The 17812-nt window shown below is 35.0% G+C and overlaps 1 protein-coding gene across 2 annotated transcripts; it reads left to right on the top strand.

The window, feature by feature from the left end:
* Positions 1-1097: 1097 nt before the first annotated feature.
* On the top strand, positions 1098-17802 carry LOC112750136 (phospholipid-transporting ATPase 3). 2 transcript variants are annotated; one of them, XM_025798698.3, is made up of 27 exons: positions 1098-1863; positions 3867-3932; positions 4295-4356; positions 5227-5308; positions 5641-5751; positions 6520-6597; positions 6680-6776; positions 7973-8079; positions 8280-8345; positions 8971-9092; positions 9307-9397; positions 9490-9567; positions 9649-9765; positions 11271-11417; positions 11491-11595; positions 12595-12737; positions 13580-13681; positions 13760-13823; positions 13915-14127; positions 14630-14795; positions 14881-14960; positions 15062-15301; positions 15449-15670; positions 15762-15929; positions 16088-16450; positions 16537-16643; positions 17160-17802. In XM_025798698.3, exons 1-27 carry the CDS (start codon positions 1738-1740, stop codon positions 17461-17463), a joined length of 3627 nt encoding a protein of 1208 aa, XP_025654483.1. In that variant the 5' UTR covers positions 1098-1737; the 3' UTR covers positions 17464-17802. The 2 variants fall into 2 exon arrangements, with proteins under 2 accessions (XP_025654483.1, XP_072075103.1); XM_072219002.1 differs by having other exon boundaries at positions 1184-1863; positions 4300-4356.
* The last annotated feature ends 10 nt before the right edge of the window (positions 17803-17812 follow it).

Raw genomic sequence — 17812 nt, 5'->3', positions numbered from 1 at the left:
CTTGTTATATTTTTCTAAGTGAATTTTACCATGTCAAATTATAGTTGGAGTCTTAGAAATTTGGATATTTTCATATGCTAGCTTACAAAAAGGTAATGTTAACGGCTTGGTTTTCACCCGATATCATCGTGGTCCGAAAATGTGTAGGTTTCATCAGATTTAGAGTCAGGTTTGGATCTAACAAATAATCCCGATATATATTTCGGGTCGGGTCTGGATCACATCAAACCCGATTTCATTCGCGCATAAACATTCCTACACAGGAGTCTTAAAGCTGTCCAGTTATGTCTTTTCCTCCACATTCATTGGAAATATAATTATCAATCACATTTACAGTAAACGACAAAAGATACAACGTTATTGGATAAAAAGTTAGAATAATGCTGTTCCAACATAATACGATGGAACACCTGATAATTTTCTTTTATTATGATCCGAAAATTAATTTCAACAAATTATCAGGTTAATGATTATTATATATATATATATATATATATATATATATATATATATGATATGGATTTTTGCTACTGACCTTTTTGTATTGAAATCGATACAATTAGAAGAAGAAAACTAGCGCAATTTGCACTTGGTCAAGAGCGTATATAAATTAATTTTTTATGCATTAAATGTAATAATAAAATTGTTTAAACAAAAAAATTTGTTAAAAATATAAAAATTAAAATCTTCTATAGACAAGTAAAGTTTTATACGTTTAATATTGTTAAAAATTTTAAAATTAATTTATATTACAAATTTAATAATTTAAAGTTCTTATAAGGATTTTAAAGACATTTATTAGCAAAATCTTAAAAATAACTATAAATATATAAAGTGTTGAAGGCAAAATCTTATTTGGGTTGACATAGACCGTTAAGAATGGTAACTGCCTTAATAAAGCCTCAACCAAGTCTAACTCAAACCTTTGTCGCTTCAACTTCTACAACTTCCTCACTCACTGGCCCCACTTTCCTTCCCAAAGAACTCGGATATTCTCTGCGGCCATTGCCTTAAAACGACGTCGCACTCCACTGCAATACCAATAGCCTCTTCTTTGTGTGCCACAAAATGTAATGGGAAGTCCTACGTGGGAACTTGGCTTCTTAACATTTTCCACGCTCTTTCCGCTCGCGTCCTCTTCCTCACATTACTAGCCATTAGCCAACTAACCAACTAATTTCACAAATCCAGCGTCCTAAATCCTGATATTTTTTGTTTCATAAAAAATGATCAGTTTTATATATTCAAATATTCAATTAAATAAAATAATAAATTCACATAAATAAATAAATAACCATTTCGAGTGGTTCGGACTTTTTCTTACAAGTTTGGTTCACTTATTTAACTTTTTTTATGTAATAATTTTCTTAAACATACAAATTTGAAAAGTGCATTATACGCTCCGGGTTGCGGGGGCGCGAAGGAGGAAAGGGAATAAATAATCTAGCACGAACGCGAGATCTCCGAAGACATAAAAAACGCAGAAGGGTAAAAATGGAAACCGGAAAATTTCGTGGAGGTTGAATTGAATTGAAATCGAATAAAATGACTCGTTTTCCGTTTCAGTCCTCCGAAATACACGAAAGTGAAAAAAAAAAGCGCGTGAAATCGGAAAACGAGGAACGGAGCGGTTGAGGTAGGTCTCAACCACCGTCACCGTCATCGTCATCGTCATCGCCGCCGTCACCAACAAGGTCTTCGTTGTCTGCTTCACTCTTTAACAGATCGAGTTACGGAATGAGTCAGCCCGAGCGAATTCCGTCGTCTCGGACGGTTCGACTCGGAAGAGTTCAGCCGCAGTCGCCGGGTCACCGCACCATATACTGCAACGATCGCGAGGCCAATCTTCCTGTTCGATTCAAGGTTTTCCTTCTTCGTTTACTTCACTTGTTTTTTATGCACTGTGTTTTGCGATTATGCTATCTTGTTCCATTTCTACTGATTTTAGATTCAGGAACTTTGAGTGACTTCGTTTTTGGCTGTTTGTACTTGTTTTAGTTCAGATGCTTGCTTTCTTTGTTCTTTCGAATAATCAAGCCATAGTAGTGTGCGCTAGAAATTTGTCACTTGTTGATTGAGTAGAAGTAAGGGATAATTTACTGTTTTTTTTTTTGTTTTTATTTGGAGCGATTTTGCTGGAGCTGTGCTGTTAATATTTGCTTTATGTATGCTGATTGATCTATAGATATTTTGGTTTCAAACTGTGCTTCGCAACACAATTGCTACCGCAATATTTGGGTTGCAACTGCATCACTGCGGCATGTTACGAACTAGAATTTAAGGAGAATGGAACCAGGGAAACGGATGTGAATGATATTTTGAGAGAATTTACTTATAGTAATCCCAAAGATTCCAATTCATTTTCCCCTATAGAAATTCAAATGACACTCTTCCCCAATTTGTAGTTGTGGCAAATATGTATCGTGGCAATAGCATAGGTAGCAGTAAGATGAAGTACATTATATGGAATGTAAGTTTTGTAAGGTATGTATAAACTTGAAACTTCGAAGTGAAAATTGGAGATAACAAGATTCAACAATTCACGGAAATTAATTATTTTGCTCCATTATCCAAAAAATGATAGGGGATAGTGGAAGACATAAATCATAATATTCAAGCTGGTTGCAGAAAATGAAGGAGTGTTCCAGATTTCTTTGCTGTAAAATGTACAACTAAAGTTTAGGGTTAAATTTTACTGCATGGTTATTTTAGAATGGTAATGTTGCAACTTGTATGAGACTACATGTTGACTATTAAAAGCCAATAGGGACATAAGTTTAATGTTATGGAGATGAAGATGCATAAATGGATGAGTGGGCTCGTTAGACTAGATATAATTACAAATTAATTGATTAGAGAGATAGAGTTGAGGTAGTGCCAATCATAAGAAAGATATATGGCATGTTCGGAGAAGGCCCATATATGAATCTTTTTTTTTTTTTTAATTTTCTTTTTGTTGCATAGGAGTTCCGTGAGGTATGCAATTTCAGTTCAATTTAATATAAAAGACGGAGATGCCTGCATACAAACTAGTTTCTTTTGTCGAAGTGAAATATAATAGGAAGAAAAAGAAATAGGGGGATGATTTGAGTTTTACTTGTTTGTTCTTCTTGAAAGGAAGGATCATAATAATATATTAATCTTCATTGAGATGAGATAAGGTTGTGGCTGAATTGCTGATGCCATTATTTTGTCTTAAATTTTATAAATGAATATAAATACAAAGGAAATTAGTGAACCTTATTCAAAAGGGTGGTAACTGACTAGAACTAGAAAGCTGATGCTGATGTCTTTTTTTTTATAACGAGTTATATATAAGGAGTGTACTTCAAATGTTATAGTTGGAATCAAATTAAGATTACTCAGGTGCAGGAGTGGTGCATTGGTATGCTGAGATGTTGGAATCTCGTGTAACATTAAATATTTAGCTTATTCATCCCACCTGTTTGAATCTTTTCTATCATCTAAGTTCAAGAGTAAGAGCTTAGGGAAGATTTGTGATGTTTGACTCTGAAAATGCCATATTTTTATAGGCCAGAACATGTTTAAATTGAAAAGTTAAGCTATAAATATTTCCCCCGCTTTATAAGTTTTCTTAAAGTAGCTATGCGTGTTAGTTGACCTGCAGTAAACTAAGCCATCATGTAGTTCCATCAACTGTTACTTTTTTGTGTGAACTGTAAACTCAAATTTAATCTTATTTCTGTGTTATGGTCACACCTTGAAACCAATTCTTTAGTGTTCTGTTTTTTCCCTCAACTTCCAGAAATTACGGATATCTTTGTCTTGTCTGATATTGTATTACTGTAGCATATTTCACATATCTTGATTTAAGGTTTTTGACTAATTAATATGTATCATATTAGGGGAATTCAATATCGACTACAAAGTACAACTTCTTCACTTTTTTGCCAAAAGGATTGTTTGAACAGGTAAATACTCCAAGCTTTTCGCCTATTGAGACTGTGCACTGTGGAATGCATGTGATTTATACTTTTTCAAATATTCTAAGTTTTGCCTACCACTATATGGGATTTTTAATTTATTTTCTCTAAAGAATATAAGGGTCTTGATTCTTGATTTAAAGTATGTGAAATGAATTTAGTATGCGCTCAAAATGGTTAATGTTTACCTTCTTTCCTCTTTTTAAAACTAATATACTGCTTGTTGAAGGTAAATAATATTTGTATTCTGTCAAAAGAAAAAAAGAGTTTGTAGATGATGACGCCAATCTGTTTCCTGCTAATCAATGTTTTCACTTAACTGAAGCTAAAAATACATGTCTTCGTTGCAGTTTAGGCGGGTTGCTAATCTCTACTTCCTTACAATCTCAATTTTGTCTACCACGCCAATCAGGTTTGCAAATGCTAGATAAATTTACAATTAAACCAGTTAGGTATTGTTTTACTACTTTCAACCTTAGCTTTGAAAAATAAGATCGTATCTACTGGGGAATAGTAACATTTTATTTCTTTAGTTTACTTGCTAACGACGTGATATAGGTGGTAGCATTATCAATCTAGGTATTTTTATTAGAAAGAATCATCATATGATATTAAGAAGTTTTATCTTTACACTTGGTTTTCTAGATGTTAATGCAGCCTGTGTCATTGGTTGTTATTAGTATTATTATTGTTTTGATAAAATAAGAATATTGTTATGATGGAGAGAAGAATAATACAAGGAGATGGGCATCAAGAGGTCCTCCATACAGTAGCAAACAACAACCAGAAGGACAGCTATCTATAAAGCATTGGTTTCTAATCTCTCAAAATATTTGAGAGGAATATTTAACTGTGTCAGTGGCTTTTGTTACTTTGCTCTCATGTTTGATTATTCCTTTTTGGATGGTTTTGAGTTTCCAATTTTATTTACAGATGCCTACACGTGTTTTAGCTGACAAATTGTTAATCCAACTACTTGATAACCTGAAATGGTCTACATGAAGCTTTATTTGGTGTCATAGATTTTTCTTTGTTTTGATTATCGTTTGCTCATTGAGTTTATAGTATTTTGTTTCTTATTAGCAATGATTTGTTATTTTGATCTGTTATTCTTCAACTTTGAATTATGCTTCTCTGTCATGATTTAATATGTGAAGGTGATTATCAGTAATATATACTTAAGCTGCAGATTTCTTCCTTTTATATGCTCTTTTCACCAGTTTTTAGTTTTATTGAGTCACAACTTCTCTAATCAGTAATTAGATATTTTCTGAAACTGCAGCCCGGTGTCTCCAATAACTAATGTGATTCCTCTATCTTTGGTGCTGCTCCTCTCACTTATTAAGGAAGCTTTTGAGGACTGGGTTAGATTTTTATTTACTCTTGAATTCCTGTACATTACTTCCTTGATTGTTTTTCCTATTCATGTTTTCTGGTAATACTGCAATGTCAAATAAGGACCTATTAGAAAAAGTTGGCTAGATAAATATTTAGAATAAGCATATTATTATGCATTTTACTTATAAGCCTGTGGAATATTGAGTGGGTTTTCTTAATAAATTGGCAACTGTGCTGATTTCATGTTCATTTTTTTTCCGTTTTGCCCCCCTAGTTGAAAATTTCAACATCTTAGAATTGATTATGCCAGTGTGACTAATGTATTATTTGCATTGGTTTTATCTTGTTAATTTTACAGAAGCGTTTTCAGAATGATATGTCCATAAACAATAATATGATAGATGTTTTACAAGACCAAAAGTGGGTGTCTATTCCATGGAAAAAGTTGCAAGTTGGTGATGTCATCAAGGTGAGAGTGGTTTATATCTGCATTTAATGTTGACATACTTTTATTTTAAACTGGTACTTAACTACTTCTTTGGGTATTTCTTATAGGAATAACAATATTCTCTTAAATCTTATATTGGTTATTATGTTTTTGGCTGCATATCTTTTATCTGTGATGAAGTTTCTCAGTTCTCATTATCTTTTAGGAGAAACCCCCTTGTTATCATCACTTACCCCTTTTTGGTAGCAATTGTTATTCCGTATTTTCATAATCACTTAAGGAGTTTGAATATGCCTAATTCTCACTTGTGCCTGGTTTATCTCTTTTCAACTTCTCAGTATTGCTGACCAATTTATTCCAATGTGTAATGAGTTTGCGAACCTATTCCTATTTATCTTACATGACGATATTTTAAGATTTATGCTTTTTCTTTTCCAATATATGTGTTGTTATAATAGATGTGCTTCATTCTCTATAAAACTTGCTTGCTGATTCCTCCCTTTATGCGCTTGCTTATGTGTGGCTGCAGCAGTGTTAAGGTTTCATAGAGCAATATGGTTGTAACTCTTGGTAATTTGTTGTATTCTTCTGGATTTTGAAAGTGGCTTTTGTTCTAAACATATTTTTCCATGCTGACTTCTCTTTCTCAATTGGAGATTCTAACTATAGTTATTAGTTTGGGTTGTGGATACCTATAGTTTGGAGACCACTAGGATTTTTAGTTTGTGGAGCTGGTAGTGCTGCTTCGATTGCTGGCTTCATTTTACAATGCTTGTTTCTTGTTTGTAGGTTAAGCAGGATGGATTCTTTCCTGCAGATCTGCTTTTTCTGGCTAGTACAAATGCAGACGGTGTTTGCTACATTGAGGTTGGTTAATTTGTTTTAATCTGAAAATAAGAGGTGCTTGACATTTCTTAGCCATACATTAATCATTGCTTTTGGATGACAGACTGCTAATTTGGATGGGGAAACCAATTTGAAGATCAGGAAAGCATTGGAAAAAACATGGGATTACTTGACTCCGGAGAAGGCATCTGAGTTCAAAGGTTTTGATTTTTTCATTGATTGACCCTCAATTCTTTAGCACTATCTTCCTTTCTTATTGCAGTGAATGCACCATTGATTTGTTATTGAAGTTCTACTTTACTTGGTGACAACCTGTCGACAAATATTTTATCTCAGATGCATTTTATGTGATACATCTGTGGTTACTAGATAGATTTTTCTAATGTCAATGTTCTTTGGCTAATTTATGTGAGCACCTGATGCCTAAAAGCTTGGATTGGTTCTGCTGAGCAATTCAATATCTATGTCTACAGATTACAGAAATGTGCAGCATCCTTTTTAGTTTCATCCTCTTGTTTTGTGTTTTTTTTCTTCTTCCCTCTTTTCCCTCTTGAACTCAGAATTACACTAACTACCCTTGTCAGCTGTAGCAGTAACTAACTATAGCATGAGAATCCTTAATTTAACCCTCTAGGATAGCTTGTGCACAAGCTTCTGTCTTTGTATATAAGCACATGAATGTGCGTTGTATCATTCAGATCAATAATACTAGAATATTCAGATCTCTCTTTATTCTCTCTATTTTGTCTCTAAATTCTCTCACGCTAATAGGATATTATCATCAATTATGCTTTAAATATGTGAATATACTACTGTCAACTGTAACAATAACGATTACTGATTCTTAGATACTGATTGTGATGTTAGACATTGGATGAACTTCTAATTAGCTCCTTTATTGACTACTATTACATAAAAATCATAGTTGGATGTTCAACCTGGAATATTTCTCTTGCATTATTTTCTACATTATACAGGGTATCCTCACCATAAGTGACCCAAGCCTGTTCATATCTTTTTGCCAACTTAAACTAGAACTTTTCTCCATGCTGTCTGTTTCTTGTGATTCTCTCCTTCCAATTGTCTGAATAGTTCTCTGGCTTCTGGGATCCTAGTTTTTCACATATTACTTATGCATTGACATGTTTATGTTTCTGTTTAATTACTCCTTTCTTTTAGTTACAAACTCTTGAATTGTGATTTTATGTAAAGGCAAATAGCTTTTCATGTATGATTGCTTTCCTTCCAATCTCCTTAGAATATTAATACTCAGTTCATGTAATGGACAATCAATAACATTTTGATTAGTGTCCACTTTTGTGGTATTTGTGAAATTTGATCTGTGGCTTGTTTATCTTTTGTTATGACTGTCTTTTTTTTTCCCTGCTACTTGCAGCTGAAGTTCAGTGTGAGCAGCCAAACAATTCATTGTATACCTTCACTGGCAATCTTATACTTCAAAATCAAACACTGCCTGTCAGCCCAAATCAACTTTTATTGCGAGTATGTTATGATTTCCTGTCTCTGGTTTGGCTCTTGTGAGCTCCATCGCCATTCATAAAATAGTCATAATTCTTGAGTTGATGGGATGTGTGAACTTTTGTTTTAATCATAGATTTATTAGACAGATATTGATCTATGGGTCACTCCTCTTTTGGGAAACTTACACTGGCCTTGACAGATTGAAATTTCCTACCTTTCAGGGCTGCAGTCTCAGGAATACAGAGTATATTGTTGGGGTGGTCATTTTTACTGGACATGAAACAAAGGTTTGTTACCATAAAGTGATGCCTAATTATGATTCATGCATATGTCTTTCAACTTTCCAATCCTTTGTGTTTCATGAAGCCTAACACAATTAAATATGTAAATTGTAGGCGTAGCAATGCATTGATTATTAAATGTGCTACCGGCACACAGTTCTTTTATTATTTACTAGTTTGATTTCATCATTATTATTGTTATTCATTAGCATTTATATTTTTAATTCTTGTGGGGTGGTATGATATGAAATGCTTGTGGATCTTCCCCCTTTTTTTCTGCAGCAGGGGAGGTGGTGGATGGGGATGGGGTGTCCAGGGAAGGAAGAAAAAGACCTGAAAATAAACTTTGATGTTGAGACGCTTGTGCTTGATTCCTACATTTATGGCTACTTCAAAAGTAGTATCCAACACATGCAGTGTTATTTCACTTAATTACGTGTCCATTTATTGGTGGTTTGATTTGTATTATTTTTGTTTGAGTTCTCCTTTTGGAAGCTTGGGTTAGCTTAGGCTTGTGATTGAGTAGCACGGAGTTTCTTTCTGGCTGTAAATGCTTTTCTGGATGTTCTTTTCCTTATTATCACTGCATGTTTTCCTTTTGCGTTTGTTTATGTTATCCAACACATCGCAGGTGATGATGAATGCTATGAATGTTCCTTCCAAAAGAAGTACATTAGAGAGGAAGCTTGACAAGCTCATTCTCACTCTTTTCGCCACTCTTTTTGTGATGTGTTTTATTGGAGCTGTTGGCAGGTCTGTGGGTAACACATTTAGTTTTCTTGCACATCATTGCTTTTGGCTAATGCTTTGGGAGCTTTATAATTGCTTGTCCTGGTACTGCTGGGAAGGGAAGGGTTTAGCTTTATTTACACTCTCAATGGATGTACTCTTTTTTGTTATTACTGTTATTAATTATTAATTAATTAACTATTAATGTACAATTTTCTCGGATTTATGTAAACTGTAGTGCTGTCTTTGTAAACAAGAAGTATTTCTACCTACATCTTGAATCATCAGAGGAGGGCGGAGCACAGTTTGACCCAAGAAACAGATTTTTGGTACTAAATATTTCAATGTAAAAGCTGGATGACTATCTCAACATAATTCTTTTTTAATTAACTTAATTCTGTTCTGCTTCTCATGTTTTCAGGTTTTCCTTCTGACTATGTTTACCCTCATCACGTTATACTCAACTATCATCCCAATTTCACTTTATGTGTCCATAGAGGTATGTTTGAGTCATTTATATAACCAAGAAAATGCCATTTTCATGAAAAGGCGGAAAATTTATTTTTGGTTTATGTATCAGATGATTAAATTTATTCAATCCACTCAATTTATCAACAAGGACCTGCACATGTACCATCTTGAAACCAATACCCCGGCATTGGCCCGAACTTCCAATCTGAATGAAGAACTTGGGCAGGTAAGGTGATAATGCATTTTGTTTTACCTGACAAAACATTATTATTGACAAGGAAGACAGAAAGTGCAAGAGAGAACAAGATATGCTAGCACAAGTTCAAGTCAGATCTTTTTTTGTGTAGTGAATAGTAATTCCTCTGCCAAGAACAACCATCAAACTTACTCAAAGATTCATGTTCTGAAAACAATGAACAACTACCACCAAGTGTGTGGTGAAAACCTATTAACAAAATCCATCCTCAGTACCTGGATACTGTGAAAATATATTTTTTTTCCCTTCCTGTGTTACCTAGATGGAAGGGGAGCCTTCGAGCAACGGTTGAGTTATCACTGTGTCATCTCAAGGTCACAGGTTCAAGCCGTAGAAACAGCCACTGATGTAATTATTAGGTTAGGCTGCGTATATCACACCCTTTGAGTGTTGCCCTTCCCCAAACCTTGTGTTAACATGGGATGCTTATGCACCGGGCTTCCCTTTTGTTTTATTGTGTTACCTAGATGCTCTAATAATTAGCAAGAGCAAATTTCACTTAGAAGATGTTTCCTTGAGGTAGTAACCATGAATCGAGATGTGAGTTTGCATATTGATTTCAGTGATTCATGGAACAATAGATACGATTTCTTCCCTCCTAGACCGTGTCATACTTAAATAGATATATTGCCATGATCTATAGCCATGCCATTATCTCTTTGCTTCAATATATCCTTTACTTCAACCAGTCAAATTCTACCATAGAAACTAAAATTTCGGTTCTCCTCGTGTATTCACCATATCATACTATGGAAGAGTCAAATATCCTTCATTATATATCTTGTTCCATGACCAGAGTCTTGCCCTCCCATCCTTGATGCATGTCGCCTGGTCTAAATATTGTCTCTTTCTCTCCATTTTGCTAACCTGTTAATACCTCTTTCCCCATCTTTTTTGCCAAAAGTTTATACAACCCTTTGAGCACTAGTTCTTGGTTCGGTCACTGCCTTTTCTCCCTGTTTGTTGTCTTATACTTTTCCAAGTTTTCAGCGTTTAGCTATAATGACCGCTCTTTGAAACATGTTATTTACCTTCTCTTGAACGTGGGTGTTACACCACCAAGATTCTTTACCTTTTAATTCTTAAACATCTTGATTCTGCATAATCTTCAAGTGTTTTTCTGGCTGCGTTACTAATCCCTTTTGTCATCGCATATCACATTTCATTTGCACATCTCTTCGCTTTTCACTAGCCATATGCCCCCACTTAATCCTTGAACTCTTGCATTTTTCTTCTTACGTTTCTCTCAACTCATATCTCTCCTTAACTAGGATACTATGATGGGTAGTCAAATTGTCTCCGGGGATAACATTTCAGTTTGCATTAAAAAAAAAAAAAGACACTAACACTTTGCAGCTTGTGCTAAGTTTTCTTTCCAATTATTTTCCAGAAGAAATTGATATATGGGCTTCTCGGTAGATGCTATTGAAATTGAAATATTTATAGTTCACAAGTGTACTTGCTGATTTGATTAGGTGGAATACATCTTCTCTGACAAAACTGGGACTCTAACAAGAAACTTAATGGAGTTCTTCAAGTGTTCAATTGGAGGAGAAGTCTATGGAACTGGTGTGACTGAAATTGAAAGGGGAATTGCTGAGCGTAGTGGCAAAAAAATTGAGGTAATACAGGTGTGCATTAAACTGAAGTAGCCAGATATCAGGGTCAAGAATAATGATTATACCTTGTCCACAGGAAAATATCTCATCCAATGCAGTGCGAGAGAAGGGTTTTAATTTTGATGATCCTAGGCTTATGAGAGGAGCTTGGAGGAATGAGCCTAATCCTGATAACTGCAAGGTAAGTCATTTAGCTTAGTGTGAATTGGGTTATTATGCTTTTAATATGCCTTGGGTCTGTAAGATCATATTGTTGATGCTGACTTAGAAGGATTTTATCATATATACCCATGCAGTTCTCTTAACATATCTTTTTTAGTAATGTAAATTAATTGGATTTTACCCTTTGTTGTCTCATCATAGTTTATCACGTAATATTAAGGGTTGTTCTATAAATGTATTTCATGAAATGGCAAAAATTACTTTACTGTTGCCAAGTGTTGTGAATTGCAGGCAAGATTTTAATATCTGGGCTGTTTATACATTGGAATTTTGCACTTCATGTAATGGTCTTTATCTAGAATATAGGCGCTTATGATTTTAATATCTGCATAATCTATTATTGATACTAGCATTTTTTTAATGGTTCTTTTTAGCATCAGTTTGCAATTTGAGTTTCCATATGTTCATGAAACATTGCATATTCCTCTTACTACTCTACATAGAAAATTTCTTATTCTATGATTTTCACTAGAAAAGGATCTAGACAGTTGTGCTGAATGATATGACTTGCCTGCCAATGTATTGTAGATGTTACTTTTCCTGCAATTTCATGGTTACCACTTATCCGTGAACTAATTTTTTTGAACTTTTTTAATCTTTAGGAAAAATATAAAAAATGCCTGATTGCTTAGAAGTAATCACATCTTCTGTTTATTTGCAACTATATGAGTTTGCATAGCCTGGATAGAGGGCGATCCAGCTATGTCAATTTCTTACTTTCTCAAAGAAAATTTGATTGGTTTTGTTTGCCCACATTTCTCATAAGCTTTGTTCTCTTGTTTCTTTTGGTTAAGCACTTACAATTGTGTTTTCTGTATGCTTATACCATGATATAATAATAGTTCTCATCTTGTATTATGGTTTTGGTATATATATATTGGTTGTGTATGCTTACACCATGAAATAATAGTTCTCATCCTGTACCACTGCTTAGGTTGATATATATGTTGTTCTGTAGGAATTCTTTAGGTGCCTTGCTATCTGCCATACTGTGCTTCCTGAGGGTGATGAGTCCCCCGAGAAGATTAAATATCAAGCTGCTTCACCTGATGAGGCTGCTCTGGTTATTGCTGCAAAGAACTTTGGTTTCTTCTTTTATAGGTTCAAACAACTTCACTGTTTTCTACTGTATAGTTTACTGTATAACTGTTGTCTTGTTTTGCCTTACCTTTGTATGTTGCACACAACTCATCAAATTTTGTTGGGTATTTTGAAGTTCTAACTACACCACGCACATATAAATTGAATGTAGGCACACTCCCTATTTTGTGTCACTCGTCCTATATGGTTGCCATGTGTAGTGAGTTATCCTATCCTGAGTCATTTAAATTTGATTCAATCCAAATGCACCTTTGCTGTAGACCTAGGTCTAGCTTTCTGTGCTTAAACCAGCAGAAATGTGAGCAAATTTATGATAGGCTATACTTTATTCATGTAATTCATTGAAGGGAATGAGATCTAAAATTACCAAGTTATTGAGTTTCAAATTAGAAATGAAAATTTCACCTTTTCGTTATTAATGGTGATAGCAGATCCCACTTAGTGTGACATGGTTTAGTTGTGAATTTGAGTCAATAGAAGGAAATGAGTGAGAGATACAGCTAAGAAGCCTCTGGACTCATTCGGGCTGACAATCTGATGGTGTCTTGATATTGGGTGAACCATGAATATGTGTGAAATTCTCACTTCCCTCTGTAGTTTTTTGCATTTTCTTTCTCAGACAGTTCTTCCAATGTTAAAAAAAAAGGAGGGCTAAATCTTTCTTATCCTTCAAAAGCTGTGACTGATTTGAGCCTTCATTTGAAAAGCTCTGTGGCAACATACTCCTTTTAGTCCGAAATATGACCTTCTATTCTTGGATCTACTACTAGTTATTGGAGCTGCTAGGTTTTAGAGGCACCATTCTAGTTTGAGCTGACCTGATAAATACTGTTGTTTCTCAGGCGAACACCAACAATGATATATGTCCGCGAATCACATGTTGAGAAGATGGGTAAAATTCAAGATGTTCCATATGAGATTTTGAATGTGCTTGAGTTTAATAGGTAACCATTTCTCCCTCTTAATGGGCACATAGTTTTAGACATTTTGGACAAAACTAGTAATCTTTGTTCCATTAATAGTACAAGGAAGCGCCAGTCTGTTGTATGTCGCTATCCTGATGGAAGGCTTGTATTGTACTGTAAGGTAATAATCTCCTTCAGTTTCAATACAATATTTATACTGCATGAATTTTTTTCTAGTAAGATAAATCTTTCAAGGAACTTGCTTTTCACAGGGTGCTGATACTGTAATCTATGAGAGGTTAGCTGATGGTAATAATGATATTAAGAAAGTGACTAGGGAGCATTTAGAACAGTTTGGATCATCTGGGCTACGTACATTATGCCTGGCTTACAAAGAATTGCATCCTGATGTTTATGAAAGCTGGAATGAGAAGTTTATTCAGGCAAAATCTTCTCTGCGTGATCGTGAAAGGAAGTTAGATGAGGTAAATTTGATTTGACTATGGTATATGTTATGTTCTATGGAACAGTTTGTATTAGTTTAAGGTTTAGCTTCTTTAGAATCTATATTTTGTTTATTGTGGTCACACCTCAATGTTTTTGCCTGGTATCACTGCAAAGTGTGTCAGTTACATCAGTATCTCTAGCTAAGTTTGGTCAAGTGCATGCACCCCCTTTTTATCAGTGTTGTTCCGTCGAGTCCAAATGTGCATTTGCTTCCTCAAGGAACTTGTGAATCTCTCTCTCTCTCTCTCTCTCTCTCTCTCTCTCTCTCTCTCTCTCTCAACTTGCATCTCCTTCCCCATCCTTTTTTCCCCTGGTTTTAGCTGTATGATATAACTTTTTATTTGAAACTTAAAACTTTTTATTTGAATGATATCCTTTCTTGTATAGTTCCAAATTCACTAGTGCATAAGTTCCAAATTCATGCATAGTTTTGTACGTGTAATTATTGTGTTCATTTTGATGCCTGAGAAATTAATACAGGTGGCAGAACTTATAGAGCATGATCTCATCTTGATTGGTAGTACTGCCATAGAAGACAAGCTCCAAGAAGGAGTACCAGCTTGCATAGAGACTCTTAAAAGAGCTGGCATTAAAATATGGGTACTTACAGGGGACAAGATTGAAACAGCTATTAATATTGGCTATGGTTAGTCTGCTTGATATTTCTGTGGCCAATAAATAAAATATAGTAGCTATTACCTTAATATTTTCTTTCCACTGTTTGGCTACAGCATGCAATTTAATAAACAATGAGATGAAGCAATTCATTATCAGCTCTGAAACTGATGCAATTAGAGAGGTTGAAGAAAGGGTAAGCCTCACCTGTAACTTTATGTTTAAATGCATAACTTTTAATATTTTTGATTTAGAATTTTATACCGTTTTAGTTAATTGCTTTGTAACCTTTTCTAGGGGGACCAAATAGAAATCGCACGGTTTATGAAAGAAGAAGTTAAAAAAGAACTGAAGAGCTGCCTTGAGGAGGCCCAAAGCTACTTTAGCTCTCTCTCTGGTCCTAAATTAGCACTTGTTATTGATGGAAAATGTCTAATGTATGCACTGGATCCAAGTTTGAGAGTCATGCTGCTGAATTTGAGTTTGAATTGTCATGCTGTTGTGTGCTGCCGAGTATCTCCTCTACAGAAAGCACAGGTAAACTTATGCCTGAAGGCAATTAAAGTCATTTTGCAATCCTTATTTTGGATCAGTAAATTTGGGTCTAGTTATGAGGAACTGGTTGGGGGTAACTTGCCTCAGTAGGATTGGTGGTGTTTGGATTTCAATTACGGTGCTTTACAGGTCACTAGTTTGGTCAAGAAAGGTGCTCAGAAAATAACACTTAGTATTGGTGATGGGGCCAATGATGTTAGCATGATTCAAGCTGCTCATGTTGGTGTTGGCATAAGTGGCTTGGAGGGGATGCAAGCTGTGATGGCCAGTGATTTTGCTATTGCCCAGTTTCGATATCTTGCCGACTTGCTTCTTGTTCATGGCCGGTGGTCATATCTTCGAATATGCAAGGTGTTATATTTTTGCTAATTATACAGTTGTTTGTGTGACTTTTTTCTCCCTGTTTCAGTGTTTGTAACACCCGTTAATTTGGTTGTTTCAGGTGGTGACATACTTCTTTTACAAGAATCTCACATTCACTCTAACCCAATTTTGGTTTACATTTCAAGCTGGGTTTTCTGGCCAGAGATTCTATGATGATTGGTTTCAGTCATTATATAATGTCATATTCACAGCACTGCCTGTGATCATTGTTGGACTATTTGACAAGGTTGCATATTATCTCCCTCGTTACTTCTGATAACAACTTAACTTTCAGTAATAGAATTTTAGTAGCACTGTTTAGTGTAGAAATACACACCATTTGCTTGTTCCCATTGCCTAAACCTGTAATTTCATGCTTTGATTATTTACTTGTACCTTTGTCAGGATGTCAGCGCTTCTCTGTCCAAGAAGTATCCTGAACTATACATGGAGGGAATAAGAAATGTGTTTTTTAAGTGGAGAGTTGTGGCTATATGGGCCTTTTTTTCTCTCTACCAGTCTCTAATATTCTATTACTTTGTGAGTTCATCAAGTTTAAGTGGTAAAAATTCAGCAGGCAAAACATTTGGACTCTGGGATGTCAGTACAATGGCCTTCACATGTGTTGTAGTAACTGTCAACTTGCGACTTCTCATGATTTGTAATTCAATTACAAGATGGCACTATATTAGTGTTGGTGGAAGTATTTTAGCATGGTTTATTTTTATTTTTTTATATTCTGGGATCAGCACTCCTTATGATCGACAGGTGAGTTTTTCTCTGCATTCAGAAGCTGGTAATCTAATTATTCCCCGTTAGAAACATGGCTAACTCAAGCTTTATTCCAATTGCAGGAGAATATGTATTTTGTCATATATGTCTTGATGAGTACATTATGTTTCTACCTCACACTACTACTTGTTCCTGTTGCTGCACTTTTCTGTGACTTTATTTACCAAGGGTAACGTCTGATTTGAAGAACACTCAGTTCATATCTTGTCTATGCATGCTATTTGTGGGAGATATCATTCCTCCATTGGGGATGCATGACTAATTTACATAAGGTTGCATCACTTTGGCGTGAAGCATTACAAACATTGATAGTCACAAAAAAGAGACCTTTAATCAAAATATCGATGTTATTACCAATTTCCACTTTCAAGAACGATATACATTTTACTATGGATGTTTAATTCGTGATAGTCTCTGCTGCATTTGCTTTAATGATAATCATGCAGTAAAAAATTAAGCACCTTCACAACATAACCTTTTTTATTTTCTTTTGTTTTTTCTTTTTGTCCTTTTTTCATTAATGGGCACTTGCATCTATGGTATGAATGGACTAAGAAGGAAGCCGACAACTGAAATTATTCATATAACTATATTACTATATCCCAGTGGTTTCTATGTCTATCCTGTCACCTATTTTTTGGGGTTTCCCCTTTATTTACTTTTTTTCCTTTTCATATTGTTACAGGGTTCAGAGATGGTTCTTCCCATATGATTATCAGATTATTCAAGAGATGCATAGACATGATGATACTGATACCAGCAGGGCACACCTGTTAGAAATAGGGAACAACCTTACACCAGCTGAGGCCAGGAGCCATGCCATATCTCAACTCCCACGTGAGATATCAAAGCACACTGGGTTTGCTTTCGACTCACCTGGTTACGAGTCATTTTTTGCCGCACAACTTGGTGTATTTGCTCCAACAAAGGCATGGGATGTTGCAAGACGTGCTAGCATGAAATCTCGGCCAAAGATTGGACATAAGTAATCAGACAACAAAGAAACTTGGAGGAAGATGTTTGTACATTGACCGTAGTTTTGCTTTTTCATTGAGAGGCAGCCTAGGAGATTTGTAACATCACCATGTACCATATTAAATATTGAGTGGTTTCATTTAGGTATATTTTGTGCTCTCTGTCTCCCTAGCTTGGGGGTAAGTAGAGCAGATCTTTTAGGGTTGTTACAGATGTATATTCCACTATTTTAGTTACTCACGTCCATATTTTTCCCCCCTAGAAAAAGAAAAGTGAATCAATTTTCATTTACGAAGTGTTCAATATTTTTCATTGTGTTTTTGACATATCTGGATATAGTATCATTTTTCAAATGCCAAGTGT

This window comes from Arachis hypogaea, chromosome 15 (assembly GCF_003086295.3).
Source record: "Arachis hypogaea cultivar Tifrunner chromosome 15, arahy.Tifrunner.gnm2.J5K5, whole genome shotgun sequence".
In the NCBI taxonomy this organism is placed as follows: domain Eukaryota; kingdom Viridiplantae; phylum Streptophyta; class Magnoliopsida; order Fabales; family Fabaceae; genus Arachis; species Arachis hypogaea.
Note: the sequence above shows the minus strand (reverse complement) of the source record. Positions and strands in the feature narration are given on the sequence as shown.